This window comes from Oncorhynchus mykiss, chromosome 6, assembly GCF_013265735.2.
Source record: "Oncorhynchus mykiss isolate Arlee chromosome 6, USDA_OmykA_1.1, whole genome shotgun sequence".
Lineage (NCBI taxonomy): Eukaryota > Metazoa > Chordata > Actinopteri > Salmoniformes > Salmonidae > Oncorhynchus > Oncorhynchus mykiss.
Genome location: NC_048570.1, coordinates 38,010,168 through 38,036,356, shown reverse-complemented (window position 1 = coordinate 38,036,356; position 26,189 = coordinate 38,010,168). Strand labels below are relative to the sequence as shown.

Genomic DNA, 26,189 nt, shown 5'->3' with positions numbered 1-26,189 from the left:
ACATACTGTAGCTAAGCCTTGCATCTCATTAACCGACTCTGCGACCAAAGGTTCAACACACAATAACAAGAGACAGCGAAATTGGTAGCTACTAACCATCCCGCCTTCCTTGGCCCTTCATTACTTCTCATTTGTGTAAATGATATAGCTTTGTATGTCTCCAATTTTCTCGCTGTTTTTTTATTTTATTTGAAGTGAACACAGCTGTTTTAGAGGGAGATAATGTGGGATATAATTATGGTAGCTGGCTGGGATGATAAAAACGACTGATTCCATCATTGTAGTTTAAAATAATAAAAGGGATTTCCCAACTACTGCTGTTGTTCATGATGACTGATCTGTGTTCTGAGATGCTACCATCTCATCTACCTCGGAAACCCGTTTAAAAAAGCACTTCAATTATATTCATTGAACCAAACATTTAAATGCTCCCATGATGACACAACACTATAAAAGATGCTGAACAAATACACATCCGCACATAGCACAATTGCATAATTATAGTATTTCTTCTCAATGTAATCAAATGTAATGATGCTTCATGCAATTGTCTTATCATCCTCTGTTGCCAACCGGCCTGTGTTCTGTGTTCCCTGTCACAGGAAGTGATGTCAGTAGAGGATGAGTCAACATTCTGTTACTGCCTGATGGACTCCAGTAGCTGCCACCTGCTGCTGGACCAGCCTGGCTCCTACGCCCTGGTTGGTGAACCACTCACTCAGGCAGCCGTGAAGAGGCTGAAGCTAGCAGTGTTTGGCAGCATGGGGGCCACACCCATGCACTACAGCCTCCGAGTGTACTGTGTGGACGACACGCCATACGCCTTTCAGGTAAACAGGAAGGGGCTCTGCACCATAAATCGACCCATATGCCCTATGCATTTGTGGAGATCTGAGAGGATTTGATTGGTATAAGCAATATGGGGATCTTCCAAGGTAGAGCTATTAGGGGTCAATTTGAGATTAGGTCATTCTCATCCATTTTTGTCATGCAATGCCTGTTTGTCAGCAGTGGAATATAAGAAATACTGTTGAATAATAGGTGTATTTCCTGGTGGTTGCATAATGCATACGCACACGTTGTTTTCCTTTGCTTGGTTCATTCTTTTCATTGATTGCAGTTTGCTCTTGGGCAATCATCTGAATCGCAGTATTGATGGCAGTGCTTAGGCGGCAGATGATAGAAGAGAATCAAGTCCCTCACAAACATGGATATTTACGGGTTAGCCTTCCAATCATTCGGTCATATAATTCAATAAAGCATGTGAATGTCTGTATTGATATCTCATCATCTAGCATCAGGGAAATCAACTGCCTCAGTTCACCCAAGAGACATAAAGCAGAACAGAAGTGATCAGAACAGAATAGGCCTCAGGAGTGACTCAGCCCCTGCTTGTGTTCCTGTGATTTACCAGAAGTCACTGACAGCTGGGTTTAAAATGCTTTTTGGATTTGGTTTATGAATCCGTCCCCAGCGCAGCCTGCCGAGCAGATGCCAGCCCCCTCTGTCCTCTGGGTCTCTGTCGGCTACAATCACACTCACTCTGCTTCATGTTGTTCAAGTTCTGGCTATAGACGGACAGAGTCAATCACCGGTCATATCCTAGATTTAGATCAACAGGATGCTCCTGATAATAATATTAAGGATGTCATTTCAGTGCAAAATGTACCCAAATGTAGCTCTTACTCTGGCTTCAGTTGCCATAAAATATGAGGATGGGGCTAGCACACAACCTAGTCTGCATGGGGAATACAGATTACAGAATTACAGAGGAATACCATTTGCTCAAGCAATGCTGATATTAATGCAGGGGAAGAGGAAATGTAGCATTGAAAGGGTGTCATTTCTCAAAAGGTCAAAGAAAATGGCCATGATGTATCCTAAAAATTATTTTATGGATTTTAAATTTGATTTTAATAGAAAACTTTCGTCCTGCAGATCAGGTTATCTGATCGGATAGGATTAAATGTTAAATTCAAATGATAACTGATGTGGCTCATGTAATGGAATGTATTTTTTTGTAACGTCAGTTGAGTTGAATCAACAAATCACAGCACATATTGATGGGTACACTTCCTGCTTTTGCTTCCTGCTTGTACTGTGCTTCCTGCTTTGCTCCTATGGGTCAAAGATGTTCTATTAGATTGACAAGATAGTCAAGTGACCGCTCTAACAATGGAAATACATGTCCTCAAAGACGTGAGAGGTGAGATCAGGTGGGACCATTCTAGCAAATGAGAGCACAGATAAGAAGTATGAAGAAGTATGAAGAACAGGCCAAGATAAATAGAGGACTAATCTTTGAATCAAATAAAATCTAATTATATTGGTCACATACACATGGTTAGTAGATGTTATTGTGAGTGTAGTGAAATGCTTGTCTGTGTCATTATAGTGTCTGTGACAGCATGGACAGCGCCATTGAGGCTATCTCCATTTTAAATTAGTCCATTTTCTTGTTCTTCATTGGTTGTTTTCTCCCAGCTCATTGGCTCTTAGCTCACAAGTCCCAACTCTTTACAATTGTGGAAGCCCTCAATTGTAAAATCCATGCTAAAATGAGTTATATCCATGATGAGTCCTCTATCTATGTCATGACAGCAGGCACAATTCCGATATAAAGTTGTTTTTGGGTAAGTTGCCGATATGCCATGTATATCAATGCATTCGTAACAACATAACTTCTATTCGATCAAATAAGCCTCACGTAGCAAATAATAATTTTTCTGTTGACCAAATTCGACACTCATTGGCCTCAACACAAAAAAATACTTACTTATTTTTGTGGACAGATTTTGAACGGAGTAAAACGTCTCGTTTCGCCTCTTCCTCTCTGTATGGGTACACTCGCAATGGCAGCCAGTCCACCCTTTATGCCATCATTGACTTGAATGGGGATACCCGTTCTATTGATTCTATTTCTATGGCAGCACATGCAGTCAGGAGCGGAGGAAAGGAGAAAATGTGTGTCTCCCTATCCAGTGCATTCAGAAAGTATTCAGACCCCTTGACTTTTTCCACATTTTGTGACGTTACAGCCTTATTCTAAAATTGATTCAATTCTTTTTTTTCTTCCTCATCAATCTACACACAATACCCAATAATGACAAAGCAAAAACAGGCTTTTTGAAATTTTTGCAAAGAAAAAAAAACAACTTTATCACATTTACATAAGTACTCAGACCCTTTACTCAGTACTTTGTTGAAGCATATTTGGCAGCGATTACAGCCTCGAGTCTTCTTGGGTATGATGCTGCAAGCTTGGCACACCTGTATTTGGGGAGTTTCTCCCATTCTTCTCTGCAGATCCTCTCAAGCTCTGTCAGGATGGCTGGGGAGTGTTGCTGCACTTTTTCAGGTCTCTCCAGAGATGTTGGATTGGGTTCAAGTCTGGGCTCTGGCTGGGCCACTCAAGGACATTCAGAGACTTGTCCCGAAGCCACTCCTGCGTTGTGTTGGCTGTGTGCTTAGGGTCTGAGGTCCTGAGTGCTCTGGATCAGGGTTTCGTCAAGGATCACCCTGTACTTTGCTCCATTCATTTTGCCTCGATCCTGGCTAGTCTCCCAGTCCCTGCTGCTGAAAAACATCCCCACAGCATAATGCTTCCACCACCATGCTTAACCGTGACGAGTTAAATCTTGGTTTCATCAGACCAGAGAATCTTGTTTCTCATGGTCTGAGTCCTTTAGGTGCCTTTTGGCAAACTCCAAGCGGGCTGTCATGCGCCTTTTACTGAGGTGTGGATTCCGTCTGGCCACTCCACCATAAAGTCCTGATTGGTGGAGTGCTGCAGAGATGGTTGTCCTTCTGGTAGGTTCTCTCATCTCAGCTCTGTCAGAGTGACCATCAGGTTCTTGGTCACCTCCCTGACCAAGGCCCTTCTCCCCAGATCGCTCAGTTTGGCCGAGTGGCCAGATCTCCAAACTTCTTCCATTTAAGAATGATGGAGGCCACTGTGTTCTTGGGGACCTTCAATGCTGCAGAAATGTTTTGGTACCCATGCCCAGATCTGTGACTCTGCACTATCCTGTCTCAGAGCTCTCTGACAATTCCTTCAACCTCATGGCATAGTTTTTGCTCTGACATTCACCATCAACTGTGGGATCTTACATAGACAGGTGTGTGCCTTTCCAAATAATGTCCAATCAATTGAATTCACCACAGGTGGACTCCAATCAAGTTGTAGAAACATCACAAGGATGATCAATGGAAACAGGATGCACCTGAGCTCAATTTCGAGTTTCATATCAAAGGGTCTGAATACTTATGTAAATAAGGTATTTCTGTTTTTTGCAAAATGTCTAAAAACCTGTTTTTGCTTTGTCATTATGGGATTTTGAGTGTAGATTGATGAGGTGAAAGAAATATTTGTACAATTTTAGAATAAGGCTGTAACATAACAAAATGTAGCAAAAGTCGAGGGGTCTGAATACTTTCAGAATTCACTGTGTATATATATTTATTTTCTATTACGGAGACCGCAGTCATTTGGCTGGCCAATTACCGTCATCCAAAATTCCATGACCGTCACAGCCCTAACACAAATGCAAACAAACAGTCACAAGCAGTCAGCATGGCATGGTGTTAGTCATCCCTCTGTTTCTTTTGTCGCTTCTCTTTGGCATTGAGATGTCTGAGAATAGACCGCTCATACATTAAACGCCCCACAGGAGCAGAACAATGGTGACAGATGAATACCTTACAGCCTCAAATCAAAAGGCACTTTCATCATTTCAAATACAATTTTGGGGATGGATGTTAGCCGATACATGCTCATCTAATGCATTAAATTGAGACTTCAATCTTGTATTGTGGTTCCATATTTAATATAGCTTGCTACTAATGAGAATTGTTTTTTAGTATTTCATGTAATTTCGAAAATGATCAGGTTTTGTGAGGATTTGTGGTTGGAAGCAGAAGTGAACTGTGGTGATAAAGAGAACTGGCCGACTGACTCTCCGGTCCCTCACTCCCTCCAGGGAGTGGTGGCCACAGAGACCAGTAGAGGAGGACAGCTCCTGGAGGAACCTAAGATGCTGCCTTTCAGAGGGAACACCTTCAGCCTCCAGGTCTACATCCAGGATGTCCCACAATTTCTATGGAGCATCAAACCCTTTACTACGTGTCAGGTAACTGTTTTAGACTTTAACTACTTAGAGATGTAGACGTTATGATGTACATGTTATGACAGTCTCTGTCTCAGCAGGACTTGTGTCAGTTGTAAGTTTCAGGAAGAATTGTGTCAGTCTAATCAGTACTAGACACTGTAAGACATTATCGACTTCTGCCTTACCCTAAAGCGTTTCGCACTGAATCATTTCAGAAACTGTTGAAACTGGAACTTCAAACTCTTTACCAGATGTCAGGTATTGTTAAAGCAGTCTTGGCGTACAAATGTAGACTGTTTGGTACTTCCAGATAGGGACATTATCTTGTTCTGCCTTACCCTAAAGTGTTGAGCACTAAAGATTTTCAGAAACTGCAAATCTTAGCATAGAAAGCAGTGGTGGAAAAAGTACCCAATTGTTATACTTGAGTACAAGTATAGATACCTTAAATAGAAAGTTATTCAAGTAAAAGTGAAAGCCACCCAGTAAAATACTACTAGAGTAAAAGTATTTGGTTCTAAATATACTTAAGTATCAAAAGTAAATGTAATTTCTAAAATAAGAGTAAAAGTATACATTATTTAAAATTCCTTATATTAAGCAAAGCAGATGGCACCATTTTATTGTTTTAAAAATATATGGATAGCCAGGGATACACTCCAACACACAAAATGTACATACGGTGCATTTGTGTTTAGTGAGTCTACCAGATCAGAGGCATTCAACATGTAATGAGTACTTTTGGGTGTCAGGGAAAATGTAGTGAAGTAAAAGTAACAGTTGTCAAAAATATAAATAATAAAGACCAGATACCCCCAAAAACTACTGAATTAGTACTTTAAAGTATTTTTTAAAGTACTTTACACCACTGATAGAAAGTTGTGTGTTATTAATTGATGGTTAACAAAATGTTTGGTTACAACCAGACTGCCATTTTTACAGGAGGTTGTTTACCTTTATTGGTAACTGTGTGTGCACACTGCATTCCCCATACATCTGTGAGAGGTGAGGAAGTAGGGTAGCGTGTCTCACACAGACCGTCAGACAGACACCTCGTCTTGGCTTATTTATGATGATCTTTGGAAGGAGACTGCCTCTATGAACCTCCCCCTTTCAAAGGGCAGTTGGAGAGTAATGGCTCTTGCCTGGACCATACATCAAGTTAGCTTTTTATTTTTTATTTTACTGCTAGAGTACCTGGCCTCTCCACTTCCATCATTCCCCTGTGCACCATTATCTGACACATCCATCCCACATCGGGGAGGATCAGATGATCAAAGCTAAGGGGTTAAGTTCTCTTTAGGCACACTAGGCTGTTTTTTTTTTAACTGTACAGTTAGCTAGTGTCCCTATTGCCATGGTTACGTATCAAATGGCACCCTGTTCCCTATTTAGTGCACTACTTTTGACCAGTGGGATCATACTCTTTTTTTTTCAATTTTCACCTAAAATGACACACAAGTCAAACTGCCTGTAGCTCAGGACCTGAAGCAATGATATGCATATTATTGATACCATTTGTGCAAATGTGAAATAAATGTAGGATAATATAGCACATTAGATCTGGTAAAATATATATTTTTTCATCATCTTTGAAATGCAAGAGAAAGGCCATACATTGATTGGAGTCTAGGTGTAATTTAGATTTTGACCACCAGATGGCAGCAGTGTGTTTGCAAAGTTTCAGGCTGATCCAGTGAAGAATTACATTACTGCACAATATTTTGTATCAAGTCTGCCAGGAGTTTGGTCAATTGATATATTTTCAAGTACATAACTATAGAGAACATACAAAAATGCTATGGTAATAAACATTTTCAGTTTACACACTCCCAGGAATGTCATACATGGTGGATCATTAGCTTATACACTAACTTTCACACATCTAGATGGCCAGGCGGGGTGGGTGTGGAGCCAGAGACAGCAGTGGGGTCAAACTGTAGACCCCAGTTCCTACATTTGAACATAAAAATTGATTTTATCAAACAAAACTATGCTACATTTTATCTCTGGGACCCTCAGGATGACAACTCAGAGCAAGATTACTGAATGTAAGCACATGCTTTACCTTCAGAGGTGAATGTATCAAACCAGTTGCCGTGATAAAGTTTTTTGTTGTTGTTGTGCACTCTCCTCAAACAATAACATGGTATTTTTCCACTGTAACAGCTACTGTTAATTGGACACTGCAGTTAGAGTAACAAGAATTTAAGCTTTCTGCCCATATAATACATATCTATATCCCGGAAAGTTGGCTGTTGTATACAACGTCATTCTAGTCACATTAGTGCACGTTAGCAACAAGGGACACCCATCCTGTAGATGATAAGTAGTGCACTATATAGGGGATAAGGTGCCATTTCGGAGGCAGCTCATCACTGTGACTCGTTTACTGGTGACTTTATTATGCAGAGATGGAAGATGGAAGCGTGCAGGAGGTCAAGGATTTCCCTACAGAGAGGTGCCCACTGCAGAAATGTATTAAACATCAAAGGCAAAAATTTTCCCGTTCGTCATTCCCTCGGTCTCGGACATTGTGTGTAATATTTAGCCCGCGATCCGACATCCATTATCAGAATTAAGTGGGAATTGAACCCCCCCAGTACAAATGCTTATTACTTCCATACATAATTCTCTCTTTGTGTGCCTGGCTGCAGGAATTCTCATTTTCCCAAGTGTGGTGCAGCAATCAGAAGCCCCTGCACTGTGCCTTCTCCCTGGAGAGAAACAGCCCCACCACCACCCAGCTCTCCTGCAAGATCAGCGTGCGCCAGGTCAAAGGTCATGAGCAGATTCTGCAGGTCTATACGTCCGTGGCGGAGGTGAGCCTGGCTCTCCGTGTATGGATGACATTTTACTTCCACAATCCACACAACCTTTATTTAACCTTAGTGAAGTCAGTGTCCTCTGCTGTCACTAGCAGAACATCCTGTTCTCAGGAGTCTGCAGTGGTTGTCTCTCCCTATTCCCTGTGGTGTACTACTTTTGACCAAGGCCCATAGGGCTCTGGTCAAAAGTAGTGAAATATATAGGGAATAGGTTGCCATTTGGGATGCACCCTATGCTTCTTTTTAAAACCGAGGGTAGCTAGACGCTATCAATGAGAGCTGACTTATTGATGGCCCTGTGTATCCTAACAGCCTTTTTGTTAAATAAAATAGTTTTTTAATTATACTTGACTCCTGTGACATTGTGTTTTGGCTCTGTTTTTCCCTTGTAGAGCAAGAAGGAGTCAGTCCCATTTTTTACCCAGACGGACTGCACCGTCACCTCACAGGCAGGGCCCAAGGCCTTCAAAATCCCCCTCTCCATCCGCCAGAGGATATGTGCCACCTTTGACACTGCCAATGCCAAGGGCAAGGACTGGCAGCTCTTAGCCCAGAAACTCAATCTAGAAAGGTGAGTGTCCAAGGATGTGATCCCAAATACCCCCCTATTCCCAATGTAGTGCACTACTTTTGACCAGGGCCCCATGGTACTAAATAGGGAGTAGGGTGCAATTTGAGATGTAGCCCAACTGTCTATCATGTCTCACTGAATGTTTCAATGATTACTTGAACAAACAGCAGAAGGTATTTGAGACTTTTGGGCTTCCAAATGAGCCCAATCAGCTGTCCTCATATTATATCTTATCATGTTAAGCTGATTTTAATTGAGTCTGATGGCACAGAAATGACTGCATTCACAGAGGGTGATGCTTTTGGCAGGGACGGGTAAACCCATGTTTTATAGTGAAATACTGCCCTCCACTGGATCTAATGGCTTACTGTAATACAGACATTGCAAGTTGTTACCCCAAACGACGCAATAGGCCTACAGAGTGTTTATCATAGGCCTACAGTACATATTCAGTCCTAACGTGACATGGACTTTTCCCCCCTCAAATGTTGACTAGTTTACTAACTTTGATATTTCAAGAAATCTCTTATCATGTCTAGTATGTCATTTCTCAGATACACACTTACTAGCATTGCATGTCAGTCCCTCCCTGTTGAGATGTGGAAACAGTGCTGTGCTGAAACACAGAGTTGTATCTCATAGGAGACACAAATCTATAAACAACAGTGTTGTTCACTTTGCTAAGTGTGCTGTGACCACTTTGTCTACCAAAAGTGTTTCCCCCCCTTTCTCCCTACAGAAACCTGTCATATTTTCTTAAGCAACAGAGCCCCTCTGCGGTCATACTGAGCCTGTGGGAGGCACGACACCAAGACACTGGTGACCTGGACTCTCTGGCAAGCGCTCTGGAGGAAATTGGCAAGATCCACTCCAAAAGTGCTGCAGCAAAGAGCCAGGACCCTGAATCAGACTTAGTACATAATTTAGGAACAGGAAGCCCAGGCAACCCAGTGTGTGGAATGGGTGAACTCACCAATCATGAGACTGCTAACTCAGTCCAAGAGTATACTGGCTGATTTATGAGAGGAATTCTTCCTCTACATAGATCCCAACAACAGAAGCGTAATGCATAAGATGGAGATTGTTGTTCACAGTGCAAAACAACATGACCGACAACAATGACCACTGAAAAAATATCAAATCTGTCATTGCTGTGTGCATACTGTATCCACCCTTTTCTGAGGATGTACTGTAAATCTGTTTTGCCTTTCTGTGTTCCATTCCCTCCATTATTTTCCTCTTAGTCAATCCATTCTTAAGTCAGGCTGCCCCTCAATTGAGTTTCTGTTGCCCTTGTTTTCTTATTCTGTTGTTGGGACCAACCAATGCTCTTCAGAGAGTGGAACAGCTCTTCAATCATCCCGAGAGGTTGAAACTATCCTCAGTGTCCAAATGGAAGCCCATTTCCGATGTAGTGCAGTACTTCTGGCCAGAGCCCTATGGACGCTGGTGAAAAGTAGTGCACTAAATAGGTAATAGGGTCTTCTATTTGGGAAGGAACCAATATCACACCCATTTACCGTAAGACATCTCTTGGTATTGTATTCGTTCCTATTTGAATACTAGGTCATCAATTCCAAATAATGTATCAAATGGGAGAAACCACTCTGAAAAACGTGAAAGGTACAGATTTTAATAACATGATTTTTACTGTAATGGCAAAACCCCTGACGATGATGAAATGTCTTTGTGTCAGGCTATTGTGTGTGTGTATGTGTTTGTGTGTGTGCGCACGAGTTGTGGTTTGGCCACCCAGGGGGAGAAGGAGAAAGCTGGAGGAGTTGTAAGACATCATTTCCTGGCCCTGTGCCATGTGTAACACTGCATCTTATCACCCACTTTCAACCATTGACACCTGTCAAAGAGCTGCATAGCTATCCACCACACACAAGCCTCCCAGCAGAGGCACAGCACTTCACAGGACATCAATGTGGATAGAATGTGTTATGGTATGGAAGCCCTTCTGGTACATTAAGCATGCATGTTTAACATCCTGTTGTACTGTACAAGTAAGGGGAGCCCATAGGGCTCTGAACAAAAGTAGTGCACTATGTAGGGAATATGGTGCCATTTGGGACGCACCTTAAATGTCATAGGAAAGCAGGGGATTATGAATTACTGGTCTGAACAATAGGCACTGTTTTGAACATGTTTAGAAAAGACATCCAGCTAAAACAAAAATGAAAGAATGAAACAGTAATTCAAAGGGCGGATGTATACTTTAAAGTCATTGTTATTATGCATATTTCTGTTGTATGTGTTCAGTGTGATTTCTCATCTACAGGTTTGGATCATGTCCCTTTGTAGTTACTCACTGCTTTCATTGCTATAGTATTATGATCATAATAACACGGATTTGAAATTATCTGAATAGTTTTTGAAAATGTTGCTCATTTTACAAAAGACGCTCAACTTGTTGATTGTACACATGTTGCAGTCTCCTCTGAACTACTGTACCTAAAACACTGTTGGCACATAGTTTGTTATATGCAATTTCATATACAACAGTATGCGTCCCAAATGATACCCTATTCCCAATAGTGCGCTACTTTTGAATAGTGCACTTTAAAGGAAATAGAGTTCCATTTGGGACACAAAACATACAGTGTTGAGCTGAAGAGTGTTTATGCTACATGACCGGATTCATGTACCAGTTTTGTCGCTCTCATCATGAAGGATTACATAAGAGCTGAAGTTACGTTGTACGTGAAACCTACATTGCTATTCAGATTGGCTATACTCTAGTGATCAATCGAATGTTAATCGTTATACAACCCAGCTGGCTATAGAACAGATTAGTGAGTGAGCTTTACATTTTGAATATGATTGTTTTTTAATTGTTAGTTGTTGAATTCTCCTCCCCTGTACTAATGTGAGCAAGAGTGGTACAAAAAATGGAAGCAAGTGTGCTGTTGTAATGCTAAACAGTGGCTGATGTTGCATTAAGAGCATTTGTCTGTAAAATACAATACATCTTAACAACCAAACAGAATTGTAACTATTTTATTTAATGCAGCAATGCTGAGTCATGTCCATCTTATTAAATGTTGAAGTTAAGTTTGTAAATGTTAAGTGGGGCCACTGAGCTTTGAACCATGAACACACACACACACACACACACACACACACACACACACACTCTCTGTATACTTATGCTTTGTGTTAGAGTATTGCTGTGTCACTGGCTGAAGAGTTTACTGTTGGACCCCTGATTTACTGTCCCCTGAGCTGGGATGTGTCCCAAATGGTAATTTATTCCCTATAGTGTGTACTGCTTTTGACTAGAGCCTTATGGGCCCTGGTGAAAAGTAGTGCAGTATATAGTGAAAAGGGTGCCAATTAGGACACAACCCTGGTAACTAGATCTCCACCCTGATTTACATCACGGATGGATGTTACCTAGCTCTGGTCCAGGGTATTAGCTGGCTCAGCGTTATCATGCAACACTAACCCCGTGTACCAGAGCTAGAGGTTACGATGCTCCTTTTTACATCACGCATGGCCTTGGGCTTCATGTCACTATTCTTGTGCCTTGTTTAACTACTGTAAATGGTGAATGTTGTAAAGTACAGATGGGGATGAAAAAAAGCAACAAAACAAAACCATACCAATATACATTTAAAAAAGTATTAGTTCAAAAAAGTATTTAAGATGAAATCATTTACTAGGCTGCAGAGCTTTTCTAGTGCTAAACATATATGTTTGGTATTGCCAGGGCAGCTTTGTGGTATATTATATCTATATAATTATGGACATTTTGGATGTTTTATGTACAGTAGAATTTGCAAATGTATATGTAGCCTTTTGGAAATAAATGTACAGTTGAAAAGTCTCAAATTTAGTATGAGTAGGTTACTGTGCACCGTTGACACAATATGATATGCACTTTACTAGGTCTACATCACTGTAATTTTGTTTGAGTACATGTCTCTGACATGCATGCCTTTTCATGCTTTTGATTTCTCCTTGCTTATATATAATATGGCTGAAGTTGTTTTCTTCCACAAGTCTCTTGATGATTAGCTTGGTCCCAGCTATCCTCTGGCTGTACTGTAACTCTAACGAACACTGTGGCTGCTCATACAATTAGATTTTGATTATCTTAATACCAGCTGAGAAAAAGTGCCCTGACTGGCCACTTCTTGCATACCATGCAGTCCTGGGCACACAGGAAGCTACTGTGCTTACAAGAGACTGCACTGCAGAATACAGTACTAATGAGTCATGTGGAGGGCACATAGGAATAAGTCTGCCCCTGAGGAAGGTGAGGTCCTACTCAGTTCTATTGAATGCCCCAAACTGTCAGGAGAGGAGAGGGACAAAGTTCAAGACCATTTCAACATACCTACACTGAACAAAAATATAATCGCAACATGTACCAATTTCTAAGATTTTACTGAGTTACAGTTCATATAAGGAAATCAGTCAATTAAAATAAAGTAATTAGGGCCTAATCTATGGATTTCACATGACTGGGAATACAGATATGCATCTGTTGGTCACAGGAAAAGTTGAGTTGATCAGGCTGTTGATTGTGGCCTGTGGAATGTTGTCCTACTCCTGTTCAATGTCTATGCGAAATTGCTGGATATTGGAAGGAACTGGAACACGCTGACGTACATTTCGATCCAGAGCATCCCAAACATGCTCAATGGGTGACATGTCTGGTGTGTTTGCAGGCCATGGAAGAACTGGGACATTTTCAGCTTTCAGGAATTGTATACAGATCCTTGCGACATGGCGTCGTGCTTTATCATGCTGAAACATGAGGTGATGGCGGTGGATGAATAGCACCACAATGGGCCTCAGGATCTCGTCATGGTATCTTTTTAGATTCAAATTGCCATAGATAAAATAAAATTGTGTTCGTTGTCCGTAGCTTATGCCTGCCCATACCATAACCCCACCGCCACCATGGTGCACTCTGATCACAAAGTTGACATCAGCAAACCGCTCACCCACACTACGCCATACACACTGTCTACCATCTGCTCGGTACAGTTGAAACCGGGAGATATCCGTGAACGGCACAATTCTCCAGTGTGCCAGTGGCCATCAAAGGTTAGCATTTGCCCACTGAAGTCGATTGCGACGCCAAACTGCAGTCAGGTCAAGACCCTGTTGAGGACGCAGAACAAGCTGATGAGCTTCCCTGAGAAGGTTTCTGACAGTTTGCAAAAATTCATCGGTTATGAAAAACCACAGTTTCATCAGCTGTCGCGGTGGCTGGTCTCAAACATTGCTGGATGTGGAGGTCCTGCTATGGCTTGGTTACACATGGTCTGTGGCTGTGAGGCTGGTTGGATGTACTGCCAAATTCTCTAAAACAATGTTGAAGGCGGCTTATGATAGAGAAATGAACAAATCTCTGGTAACAGCTCTGGTGTACATTAATGCGTTCAGCATGCCAATTGCATGTGCCCTCAACTTGAGACATATGTGCCATTGTTGTTTGACAAAACTGCACATTTTAGAGTGGTCTTTTATTGTCCCCAAAAAAATACAGTTTTCTATCTTTATGTTTGAAGCCTGAAATGTGGCAAAAGGTTGCAAAGTTCAAGGGGGCCGAATACTTTCGCAAGGCACTGTATATGTGTATATGTGTATATGTATGTATATTTGTGTATATATATATATATATATATATGTGTGTGTGTGTGTGTGTGTGTGTGTGTGTGTGTGTGTGTGTGTGTGTTTAATCCATCCTCACATAATTATATCAGCAGACAAGGGTGACTGGGTTAGTGTATTTTCACAGTTTACTTTACGGTGGCGTCTTTTTGTTTAAAATGGGTGGACTACATGTTTGAGGTTCACACTTCCCAGCATTCTGTTGTGGGTATGAAACTCCTCTCTTTTGGAGCAAATTAGTCAGTTTAAACCTTCTCTTCCTGTCCGGTGACTGTGGCCGTGTCTGCGTGTGAGAGACCAGGTCGTGCAGACAACTGATGAGTGTGGCTAGTAATCCCATAAGTCTGAGGGGTTTTTCCCCAAATAAAACAACATTTGTAATATGTGCCCTCAACTTGAGACATATGTGCCATTGTTGTTTGACAAAACTGCACATTTTAGAGTGGTCTTTTATTGTCCCCAGCACAAGGTGCACCTGTCTAATGATCATGCTGTTTAATTCACTTCTTGATATGCCACACCTGTCAGGTGGATGGATTATCTTGGCAAAGGAGAAATAATACTCTTGTTGTGTGCATGGAACATTTCTGGGACCAACACTTTACATATTGTGTTAATATTTTTGTTCAGTGTACTAATTTCCAGATTGAAGTGTTCGCCTACTTCAAAATTAGCCTAGACCCAGCACAATCCAAACCAAAGAAACCAAGTAGACATCTTCGATGGGTCGCTCAGCGAGCATTGCCACTCCCTTGAGTCTGCATCCTTATCAAGAATGACAGAATGCATCAGCTATAGCAAACATAGCAGCAGTCATGAGTGGTCCAGATGTCTTTTGATTGTTAGATATATATGAACAATGGCTTTCTTGCTCTATGGATGCAATACCGAGTGTCTCTGGGTTTTCGCGCCTCCTTTGTACCTGATTGATGAATTAAGGTCACAAATTAATAAGAAACTCCCCGCACCTGGTTGTCTAGGTCTTAATTGAAATGAAAAAAACAAAAACCAGCAACCAGTAGGCACTCCATGGAATGAGTTTGACACCCCTGTAGTAAAGGAATAGAATGGTATGTTGAGTTTAAGAAATGGTTTATGGCCAGCATGCTATGTTTCAATGTTAGTGTTTTGCTGACCCCATGAGCAAATTGCTAAGGTAAGAGGTAAAAATATCAGCAAAACCAAAAAGTTCTATACAATGAGCGGCTGTGTTGGACACACACAATACTGTATGACAACTGCATATGTGGCATAACATTCGACGCATTTGATGCACTGTTAATGCAGGTTGTATTTTTTTACCTTTTGTATTTGATATATATATATATATGAATATGTGTATATTTATGTATATATATACAGTTGAAGTCGGAAGTTAACAAACACTTAAGGTGGAGTCATTAAAACTAGTTTTTCAACCACTCCACAAATTTCTTGTTGACAAACTATAGATTTGGCAAGTCGGTTAGGACATCTACTTTGTGCAAGTCATTTTTCCAACAATTGTTTACAGACAGATTATTTCACTTATTACACTTACACTGTGTCACAGTTCGTGGGTCAGAAGTTTACATACACTAAGTTGACTGTGCCTTTAAACAGCTTGGAATATTCCAGAAAAGTATGTCATGGCTTTAGAAGCTTCTGATAGGCTAAATTATATATTTTGAGTCAACTGGAGGTGTACCTGTGGATGGATTTCAAGGCCTACTTTCAAACTCCGTGCCTCATTGCTTGACATCATGGGAAAATCTAAATAAATCAGCCAAGACCTCAGAAAAAAATGAAGACCTCCAAGTCTGGTTCATCGTTGGGAGCAATTTCCAAACGCTTGAAGGTACCACGTTCATGTGTACAAACAATAGTACGCAAGTATAAACACCATGGGACCATGCAGCCGTCATACCGCTCAGGAAGGAGATGCATTCTGTCTCCTAGAGATGAATTGACTTTGGTGCAAATCAATCCCAGAACAACAGCAAAGAACCTTGTGAAGATGCTGGAGGAAACAGGTAAAAAAGTACAGTGCCTTGCGAAAGTATTCGGCCCCCTTGAACTTTGCGACCTTTTGCCACATTTCAGGCTTCAAACGTGAAGATATAAAACTGTATTTTTTTGTGAAGAATCAACAACAAGTGGGACACAATCATGAAGTGGAACGACATTTATTGGATATTTCAAACTTTTTTAACAAATCAAAAACTGAAAAATTGGGCGTGCAAAATTATTCAGCCCCCTTAAGTTAATACTTTGTAGCGCCACCTTTTGCTGCGATTACAGCTGTATGTCGCTTGGGGTATGTCTCTATCAGTTTTGCACATCGAGAGACTGACATTTTTTCCCATTCCTCCTTGCAAAACAGCTCGAGCTCAGTGAGGTTGGATGGAGAGCATTTGTGAACAGCAGTTTTCAATTCTTTCCACAGATTCTCGATTGGATTCAGGTCTGGACTTTGACTTGGCCATTCTAACACCTGGATATGTTTATTTTTGAACCATTCCATTGTAGATTTTGCTTTATGTTCTGGATCATTGTCTTGTTGGAAGACAAATCTCCGTCCCAGTCCCAGGTCTTTTGCAGACTCCATCAGGTTTTCTTCCAGAATGGTCCTGTATTTGGCTCCATCCATCTTCCCATCAATTTTAACCATCTTCCCTGTCCCTGCTGAAGAAAAGCAGGCCCAAACCATGATGCTGCCACCACCATGTTTGACAGTGGGGATGGTGTGTTCAGGGTGATGAGCTGTGTTGCTTTTACACCAAGCATAACGTTTTGCATTGTTGCCAAAAAGTTCAATTTTGGTTTCATGTGACCAGAGCACCTTCTTCCACATGTTTGGTGTGTCTCCCAGGTGGCTTGTGGCAAACTTTAAACAACACTTTTTATGGATATCTTTAAGAAATGGCTTTCTTCTTGCCACTCTTCCATAAAGGCCAGATTTGTGCAATATACGACTGATTGTTGTCCTATGGACAGAGTCTCCCACCTCAGCTGTAGATCTCTGCAGTTCATCCAGAGTGATCATGGGCCTCTTGGCTGCATCTCTGATCAGTCTTATCCTTGTATGAGTTGAAAGTTTAGAGGGACGGCCAGGTCTTGGTAGATTTGCAGTGGTCTGATACTCCTTCCATTTCAATATTATCGCTTGCACAGTGCTCCTCTGGATGTTTAAAGCTTGGGAAATCTTTTTGTATCCAAATCCGGCTTTAAACTTCTTCACAACAGTATCTCGGACCTGCCTGGTGTGTTCCTTGTTCTTCATGATGCTCTCTGCGCTTTTAACGGACCTCTGAGACTATCACAGTGCAGGTGCATTTATACGGAGACTTGATTACACACAGGTGGATTGTATTTATCATCATTAGTCATTTAGGTCAACATTGGATCATTCAGAGATCCTCACTGAACTTCTGGAGAGAGTTTGCTGCACTGAAAGTAAAGGGGCTGAATAATTTTGCACGCCCAAATTTTCAGTTTTTGATATGTTAAAAACGTTTGAAATATCCAATAAATGTCGTTCCACTTCATGATTGTGTCCCACTTGTTGTTGATTCTTCACAAAAAAATACAGTTTTATATATTTATGTTTGAAGCCTGAAATGTGGCAAAAGGTCGCAAAGTTCAAGGGGGCCAAATACTTTCGCAAGGCACTGTATTACAGTGAAATAATACCATGCTATTGTTTGAGGAGAGTGCACAGTTATGAACTTGAAAATGTATTAATAAACCAATTAGGCACATTTGGGCAGACTTTTGAACAGAAATACAATGGTTCATTGTATTAGTCTAAAACTTTGCACATACACATACAACTGGAATACTACATTGTGGCCTTTCTCTTGCATTTCAAAGATGATTATACAAAAAATATATATATTTTACCAGATCTAATGTGTTATTCTCCTACATTAATTTCACATTTCCACTGGTATCAAGATTATGCATATCCTTGCTTCAGGTCCTGAGCTACAGGTAGTTCGATTTGGGTATGTCATTTTAGGCGAAAATTGAAAAAAAGCGTCCGAACCTTGGACTATTTAATCGTTTCCCTAAGGGGCGTAACTGGCACTGCGCCAATCGTCATTTGGAACTTTCTCTTTCGTGAGGAGAGTTGTCTCAAATAAATCTAGCGCTGTTCAACCAAACTAAACCATCGATTCATGGAGGAGTGCTGGTGCTGCTTTTCTGTTTTCTGACACATCAACTGGGATATGTACGCCACCTTTGACATTTTGCGATGTTTGATAAAAGTATGAGCAATATAGGCCTACATTACATGGTAAGTTGTTTCACGCTGTACGGCTGTGACCACATCAATTTGAAGCGTTGTTGTCACACAGCACGCGCGCTCTGTCATTACCTCATCAATTAAATTGTGGAGCCTACTAGTAATGTAACTTTAGACTTATTCTAAAATTCGAACTCATGTTCTGACTTAGTCCATGCGCCATTTGTGCGGCCAGAAAGAATGTCGCGTAAACATCCCAATGGAAAAGCCTCATAAAGGTGCGAAATTCCTATGTAGTGCCTGTTGAAGCCGGTGTTTAGTTAGACTAAGGCAGGGGTTCCCAAACTGTATTTAGCTTCGTGGACCGTCTTTAGTGATACGTTAGCAAATACTTCTGGGACCCCCTCATAATATCAGAACACAACTCCTACTTTAGAGTGCGATTTATTTTTTGCATACAAGCAGTTTCTGCAGTGTATGGCCAGACTGAAGAAGTTTCTGCCCTTGGGAAATAACATTTTAAAGGCTTGTCATTAGTGAGAAAATGTTGCAGTTCTAAAGCTAATTTCTTGCAATTCTACACATATTGCCTTGGGCAGAGAGAACATTTAGCAATTTAATGCTAAAATAACTGTATTTATGTTCCAAATAACATTTTGGGAGAATACATAAAACAGCAGCCAAACATAATATGATGCAGCATATCTATTGTCACCTTGCCTCTTTTCTACTCTGGAGTGTGCTTGGGTTTTGTTCAGAGAGTTTGTAGGCTGGCCTATATTTGGGCATACTTTACAGGTGAATGAATACAGGTTGCTAAATTGGGTGTGCCCTTGTATCTTGTGACTCAGAGGTTCCAAATAGATTTGTGATGAAATTGCATCACAGCGCTTCTTGTTTGTCTCTAGTTGAGCAATACCACTCTCAAATAGTTGAACCAGATAAAGACCCGTTTCAAAATAGTTGTTGTCTAACTGCATACATTGTTGGGACTAATTATTAGGCTTGCTTCACTTGTAGATGAAGTGTTAGTCTACACCTGTTGTTTACGAAGCATGTGACAAATAACATTAGATTTGTAGTTGTTTTTGACCACGCATCAGTGGCGTGATCATGAATGCAATTATATTGTCCCTGTTATCATACCTAAGCTTTGGCAAGTCTGTCACTTGACACAAGGAGCTCTGCATGTACAAAGATGAGGACATTTCTTGACAAACAAGGTTTGGATGATCTCATAGACATTCTTGGATTATTTCCTTTCCCTTCTCTAGTTAGTCATGAATATGGACCTTTTTGAAGATATTCCCTTGAAGGGGAAGTGATTTATTGTCAGGACTACAATGAGGAAAGAAAGACCTAGGTTTATGTACCAAATGCTATTCCCTACTTTTGACCAGAGCCCTCTAAAGTAGTGCACTATATGGGGAATAGGGTGCCATTTGAGATTTACACCTCATTTTTACAACAGTAATTTCCTCACCAACTTTGGCTACTTTCCTTCGATATTATGGGTGTCTAAAGTAAGCTAGGTGAAAACTGGATGACAATGTTTTTCATGTGTGCTTCATCTTTCTCTAAGGTTGTCCTCCTAATCTGGGCCCTCAACCCCATGGTGGCAGCTCAGTCTGGCCTTAAATTGACACGGACAGGAGGCAGCGTCAGAAACTTGACACAGCGGGACATCTCATGCCGGGAAAACCTGGAGTACCCACATGACAATATCTGCTGTTTAAACTGCCTAGCTGGTGAGACAAATAGAGATTTAAGATTCAGTCTACTGAGGCCAGTGTGTGCACTTGAAATGGTACACTACTTTGGCCTTGTATTGACCATGGTGATACGACTACAGTAATTCATGCTCAGTGTCAAGTGTCTGCTGTATGGACAGGTAGGTAAGACACCTGTTTGGATAACCCAGTAACTGTTGTTTCTCTATGGCCTCAGGTACGTATGTTAAAGAGTACTGCACACGTGCCTTGGAGAGAGGAACGTGTGAGGCCTGTGAGTTTGACACATACACTGAACATGGCAACGGACTACGACAGTGCTTAAAGTGCACCACGTGTCACTCAGGTAATTCTGTTGAACAAGTTAGCCCTTTTCAAATTCAACATGATCCATTAGAATGAATGACAAATGAAATGGCTGGGCTCCGATCTATCCCCTGTCTGATTATTATTATTATTTTTTTTAAATAAAAATAATTGTGTCTTTAACATTACAATCTCTGTATGTTCCTCTCACAGATCAGGTGACTACGAAGGCATGCACCATCACTCAGGACAGAGAGTGCCGGTGTAAACCTGGGTCATTCTGTGCCCCTGACCAAGCCTGTGAAGTGTGCAAAAAGTGCTTAAGGTATGTCCATAGAATATGTGAACATGCACGCGGATGCTCTCAAACTAAATCTAGCCTAACCTCCATTTTTACTTCATTAGACTGTTGTGTAGACGTTATTGCACAGTGGTGACTAGCTTTCCTATACATGGCATTTATTCATCGATAAATAAAATCTAATTAAACTGGTTTTAATGTGGCTTTTAAAATGATACTTTGTTGAAACCCCCATTTATCTCAGATGTGAAGAGAATGAGGTGAGGCTGAAGAACTGCACTGCTACGTCCAACACTGTCTGTAAGACCAGACTGCCCGCACCCAGCACCATCCCAGGTACAAGACCAGGTACAGCAGACATCCCCTTGCTGCATGCTCTGTTGACTCCTGTTTATTACTATGGATTAGGATTTTATTGTGTGTTAACACAATAGAATATTATGATTGTTGCGTATATTTTGGGAAATTACTGTTTCTGAATTTCAAGGGACGTTCTGGGATTCAAACAACGACGAATTGTCAACCCTGCCACTTATTTGGTCAACAGCTGATGGATGGGGTTGTGACATTAATCATTAATTTCTCTCTGTTGAAACAGCAGGTGTTGGTGTGATTGTGGTGGGAGTACTGGGTATCACTGCTGCAATTGCCGCTGTCTATTTGAAGAGGCGAAATTGCTGTAAAAGGAGAGGTAAGGTCATATATATCAAATAAATACCTTTTGCTCTTTCAAAAGTGAAGTCTCGGGATGCCTTCCAAATGGCACCCTATTGCCTATGGGGCCTGGTCAAAAGTAGTTCACTATACAGGTAGTAAGGGGCCATCCAGAGGGAACAGAGCCTCAAAGCTCACGTGTCAGCAGTGATGCACTTAAAGCTGTCAACAGAACATGTCAATATTGTACCTGAAAGTAAAGTGCCCTGTGTGTTTCATACTTCATCTGTTCCAGACTCCCAGAATAATCCCAGTGAGACGCTGAAGATTGAGGTGGTGAGTCAACCGGTCTCATTCCAAAGTTATTTTCACATTCGGGGTGTCAGACTCAATGGGGCTGATCCCGACTTAGGAATTTGTCACTCCTACACATGCCTTTCCTATGCACTTCTCAGTATTTGATATTCAGACTTGCCTTATTCTTTCGTGTAACATTCTCTGCAGGTGTGACTACCTTGCGCATTCTGAATACATCTAAATCAACTGCTGAAAAACTCCCACTTGCTGGCCAACAGATTTTCAATGGGGTTTTCAGCCATCCCTTTGAATACGGTGTACCTTTTTCAAATGAGACTTTTGTCGGACAGACTCAAGAGAATACGCATAGAGAGAAATGCGCATGATAAGGGAATTGTGTTACATTTACGCACGCTTAACTCTGGTCTGAATCTAGGCCAATCGGCACTGCATACTGAATTAGATTAATTCTGATCAAATTGCTCAGACGAGCTGATATAATTTTTTTAATTTTAATTTGACGTTTATTTAACTAGGCAAGTCAGTTAAGAACAAATTCTTATTTTCAATGACGGCCTAGGAACAGTGGGTTAACTGCCTGTTCAGGGGCAGAACGACAGATTTGTACCTTGTCAGCTCGGGGGTTTGAACTTGATGTGAAAACATGGCAAAGTACATAAGTGAACAGCAACAAATGTGCCTCATTAGACTACATATAACTTTTCATATTTTGTAGGATGATCAAAACAACAGGTCAATTGAGGAGAGGCCGAACAACCGGAGTCCTGTGCAGGATGACACACGGCTCCATCTTTTCCTGGAGCTGACCCAGGAGGTGGGCGCCAACGCCTCCTCAGCCGATGAGGACAATGGACTGGGCGACAGCCTCCACAACACCACCAACTCCTCCCAGTCCAGTTTGTCTGCACTACCCTCATCCTCCCCGCTTTCCAGCCCTTCGGCCAAGAGGCAGCCAGGCGCTGCGGCTACGGTGAGAGCAGCAGCACAGGGCATGCTCATGCGAACCTGTCCCTTGTCTTCTCTCAATCTCTTTTCTAACCACATCTGCATTGTTTCTTTAGAACTCCCATCCTATTCTGGATCTGGTCTTACTTTCTGTTCATCTTTATTTTCTCTGCTCAATATACAGTGCATTCTGAAATATTCAGACCCCTTGACTTTTTCCACATTCTAAAATGGATTGCATTTTGTTTTCCCCTCACACAATACCCCATAATGACAAAGTGAAAACAGGTATTTATACATTTTTGCAAATGTATAAAAAGCAATAAAAACAGATGCCTTATTTATATACGTATTCAGGCCCTTTGCTATGAGACTCGAAATTGAGCTCAGGTGCATCCTGTTTCCGTTGATCATCCTTGATGTTTCGACAACTTGATTGGAGCCCACCTGTGGTAGGTTCAATTGATTGGAAAGGTACAAAACCTGTCTATACACGGTCCCACAGATCTGGGTAATTGTACCAAAACAGTTCTGCAGCATTGAAGGTCCCCAAGGACACAGTGGCCTCCATCATTCTTAAATTGAAGAAGTTTTAGAACCACCAAGACTCTTCCTAGAGCTGGCCGCCTGGCCAAACTGAGCTATTGGGGGTCACTCTGACAGAGCTCCAAATTTCCTCTGTGGAGATGGTTGTCCTTCTGGAAGGTTCTCCCATCTCTGCAGCACTCCATAAATCAGGTAGAGAGGCCAGACGGAAGTCACTCCTCAGTAAAAGGCACGTGACAGTCCAGTTGGAGTTTTCCAAAAGGCACCTAAAGGATTCTCAGACCATGAAAAAACAAGATTCTCTGGTCTGATGAAACCAAGTTTGAACTCTTTGGCGTAAAGAGTTTGTTCCAAATGCACTGAATTCGTTCAAAATGCACTGTACTTACTTACTGTTTGAAAGCCACAGTCTGTCTGACAAGTATACAGCATTAGTTCACCCAATTCATAATTACTCTCATGGGCAAATGGACCCAAACAACCGTGTCCCATTTTGAAGTAGAGCTACGCCCTTTCCACCATCCATCTTGATGAAGACTTACCAGGCAGAAGACTTACTAGGCAGTTTTGACACTTGTTTTTGAAGATTTAATTAACCATTGCTAGTGGCCAGGCCCAAGCACATGAATGTGATTTATAGATGCAAATGCAGGATCGAGGAAAGGACGGAATAAGGCCAGAGACAAGAAGTCCAGAGCTGTTGTTAAGGTCCTTCCCTCCTGCACAACCCTCCAAGAGCCAAACTTCAGAGCTAGTGCAGGGGCCTTGTTTAGGAGCCTGATTTATGATTTATGACTGACCATGTTTATTTGAATTTGTTTTCTAGGAAGATGTCCTTCTCAGAAAACTTGCTCCTTTGAATGGTGAGAGTATACCCTCTATATTTTATGGATTTAGGCTAGTTAACATACTAATATTATTTAGCCTTGTCTATGACCCACTCTGCTCTGCTTGATTAATACAGTACAGCACGGTGGGCTTTGATGTCAGGGACTTTTATCTTTTTTATCTTTTTTATTTTTAGGTGACGAGTCCTTGAAGAAAAGTTTTGAACTTTTTGAAGAGCTGGATGTTTACTACCATAACAGATTCTTCAGGCACATCGGACTCCGTGACAACGCTATAAAAAGCACTGCACACCTTCATCCTGAAGACCGAGTCTATGAACTGTTAAACGTATGGTTGGAAATGGTGGGCATGCAAGCCGACATAAATGACCTAATCAAAGCCTTACTTTATTTGGACCAAAAGTTAACAGCAGAAAATATTATTTCTAAAGCCATTGAAAATGGTTATTATGAATATGCAGTCAAATTGCGTTAGGAAAGTATAAAGACCCCTTCCCCTTTTCCACATTTTGTTACATTACAGCCTTATTATAAAATGGATTAAATAAAAATCTTCATCAGTTAACACACAACCCCATAATGACAAAGCGAAAACAGGTTTTTAGACGTTTTTGCAGGTTACTTATTCGCATAGGTATTCAGGCCCTTGCAATTGAGCTCAGGAGCCTTCTGTTTCCATTGATCATCCTTGAAATGATTCTACAATTTGATTGGAGTCCACCTGTGGTAAATTCAATTGGTTAGACATGATTTGGAAAGGCACACACCTGTCTATATAAGGTCCTACAGTTGACGGTGCATGTCAGAGCAAAAACCAAACCATGAGGTCAAAGGAACTGTCCGTAGAGCTCCGAGGCAGGATTTGGTCGGGGTACAGATCTGGGAAGGGGTACCAAAACATTTCTGCAATATTGAAGGTCCTCAAGTGGCCTACATCATTCTTAAATGGAAGAAGTTTGGGACCACCAAGAGTCTTCCCAGAGCTGGCCGCCCAGCCAAACTGAGCAATCGGGGGAGAAGGGCCTTGGTCAGGGAGGTGACCAAGAACCCAATGGTCACTCTGACAGAGTTCCTCTGTGGAGGTGGGAGAACTGTCCATAAGGACAATCATTTCTGCAGCACTCCACCAATCAGGCCTTTATGGTAGTGGCCAGGTGGAAGCCAATCTTCAATAAAACTCCTGCTTGGAGTTTGCCAAAAAGGTACCTAAAGGACTCTGACCATGTGAAACAAGATTTTCTGGTTTGATTAAACCTTGATTGAACTCTTTTACCTAAATGCCAAGCGTCACATCTAGAGGAAACCTGGCACCATCCCTATGGGGAAAACTTGGTGGCATCATTCTGTGGGGATGTTTTTCAGCGGCAGGAACTGGGAGACTAGTCAGGAATGAGGGGAAAGATGAACGTAGCAAAGTACAGAGAGGTCCTTGATGAAAAGCTGCTCCAGAACGCTGAGTAAAGGGTCTGAATACATGTGATATTTAAAATGATACATTTGAAACAAGTTCTAAAAACCTGTTTTTTGCTTTGTCATTATGGTGTGTGTGTGAGAGAGAGTTGGTTGAGTGGGGAAAAAAAAACATTTGAATTGATTTTAGAATAAGGCTGTCATGTAACAATGTGGGAAAAGTCAAGGGGTCTGAATGCACTATGTTTCTGCTTCTAGGGAGTTCTGGGGAAAATACCCAAAATACAGACAGTAGGAGTCATAACTGAGCCGAATATGTGATTTAGTTAAATGATCTCCGGTACTTGCTGCGACAGGCCTATTGTCTGGCTGTTGAATCAGTTCACTGTGCGAAACTGCAGAGGGAATGATAAGTTATGCACATGCTAGCGACTGTAGAGCTCCTGGGTGTTGAGTAAACACTGTCAACTGTAGTAGAAGGGAAGAATATACACTGGATGTAGTCTACTGTGCTGTAGTGGTCAGGACACCATGAAATGCATGGACCATCCTGAATGTATTTTAAACACCAGGGGTGCATCCCAAATGTCACCGTATTCCCTTTATAGTGCACTACGTTTGACCTGGGCTCTGGTCAAAAGTAATGCACTATATATAGATATGGTGCCATTTGGGGTGCCCCACCAGTGGTGTGTGTCTTTACGATTCAGCATAGAATGTATAACGGTTGTATTTATTTATTTTTAAATTTAACGGACTGGTAAA

General features: G+C 41.4%; 2 protein-coding genes across 7 annotated transcripts in view; both read left to right on the top strand.

Moving 5' to 3' along the window:
* Positions 1 to 12,339, top strand: part of LOC110525897 (netrin receptor UNC5D) — a 211,000-nt gene extending 198,661 nt beyond the window's left edge. For all 3 annotated transcript variants that reach the window (XM_021606392.2, XM_021606393.2, XM_021606391.2), the window contains 5 exons: positions 603 to 830; positions 4,980 to 5,129; positions 7,766 to 7,930; positions 8,329 to 8,507; positions 9,247 to 12,339. In XM_021606392.2, the coding sequence (XP_021462067.2) occupies positions 603 to 830; positions 4,980 to 5,129; positions 7,766 to 7,930; positions 8,329 to 8,507; positions 9,247 to 9,523 (999 nt within the window). In that variant the 3' untranslated portion in view covers positions 9,524 to 12,339. The remainder of the gene's footprint in view (positions 1 to 602; positions 831 to 4,979; positions 5,130 to 7,765; positions 7,931 to 8,328; positions 8,508 to 9,246) is intronic.
* A 5,881-nt stretch (positions 12,340 to 18,220) lies between these two features.
* On the top strand, positions 18,221 to 25,026 carry hdr (hematopoietic death receptor). Of its 4 annotated transcripts, none has more exons than XM_036980064.1 (10): positions 18,221 to 18,417; positions 19,949 to 20,114; positions 20,314 to 20,442; positions 20,616 to 20,727; positions 20,948 to 21,039; positions 21,305 to 21,394; positions 21,653 to 21,693; positions 22,391 to 22,645; positions 23,993 to 24,029; positions 24,191 to 25,026. In XM_036980064.1, the coding sequence occupies exons 1-10, from the start codon at positions 18,376 to 18,378 to the stop codon at positions 24,487 to 24,489; spliced, it is 1,263 nt and encodes a 420-aa protein (XP_036835959.1). In that variant the 5' UTR covers positions 18,221 to 18,375; the 3' UTR covers positions 24,490 to 25,026. The 4 variants fall into 4 exon arrangements, with proteins under 4 accessions (XP_036835959.1, XP_021462065.2, XP_036835958.1 ...); XM_021606390.2 differs by having other exon boundaries at positions 21,302 to 21,394; XM_036980063.1 differs by having other exon boundaries at positions 20,948 to 21,051.
* The last annotated feature ends 1,163 nt before the right edge of the window (positions 25,027 to 26,189 follow it).

Coding starts and splice junctions, on each gene's coding strand:
- hdr (XM_021606389.2), top strand. CDS start 18,376: ATGTTTGATAAAAGTATGAGCAATATAGGCCTACATTACATG. Junction 20,728..20,947: donor GTGTGCAAAAAGTGCTTAAG/GTATGTCCATAG, acceptor CATTTATCTCAG/ATGTGAAGAGAATGAGGTGA. Junction 21,694..22,390: donor AGACGCTGAAGATTGAGGTG/GTGAGTCAACCG, acceptor CATATTTTGTAG/GATGATCAAAACAACAGGTC.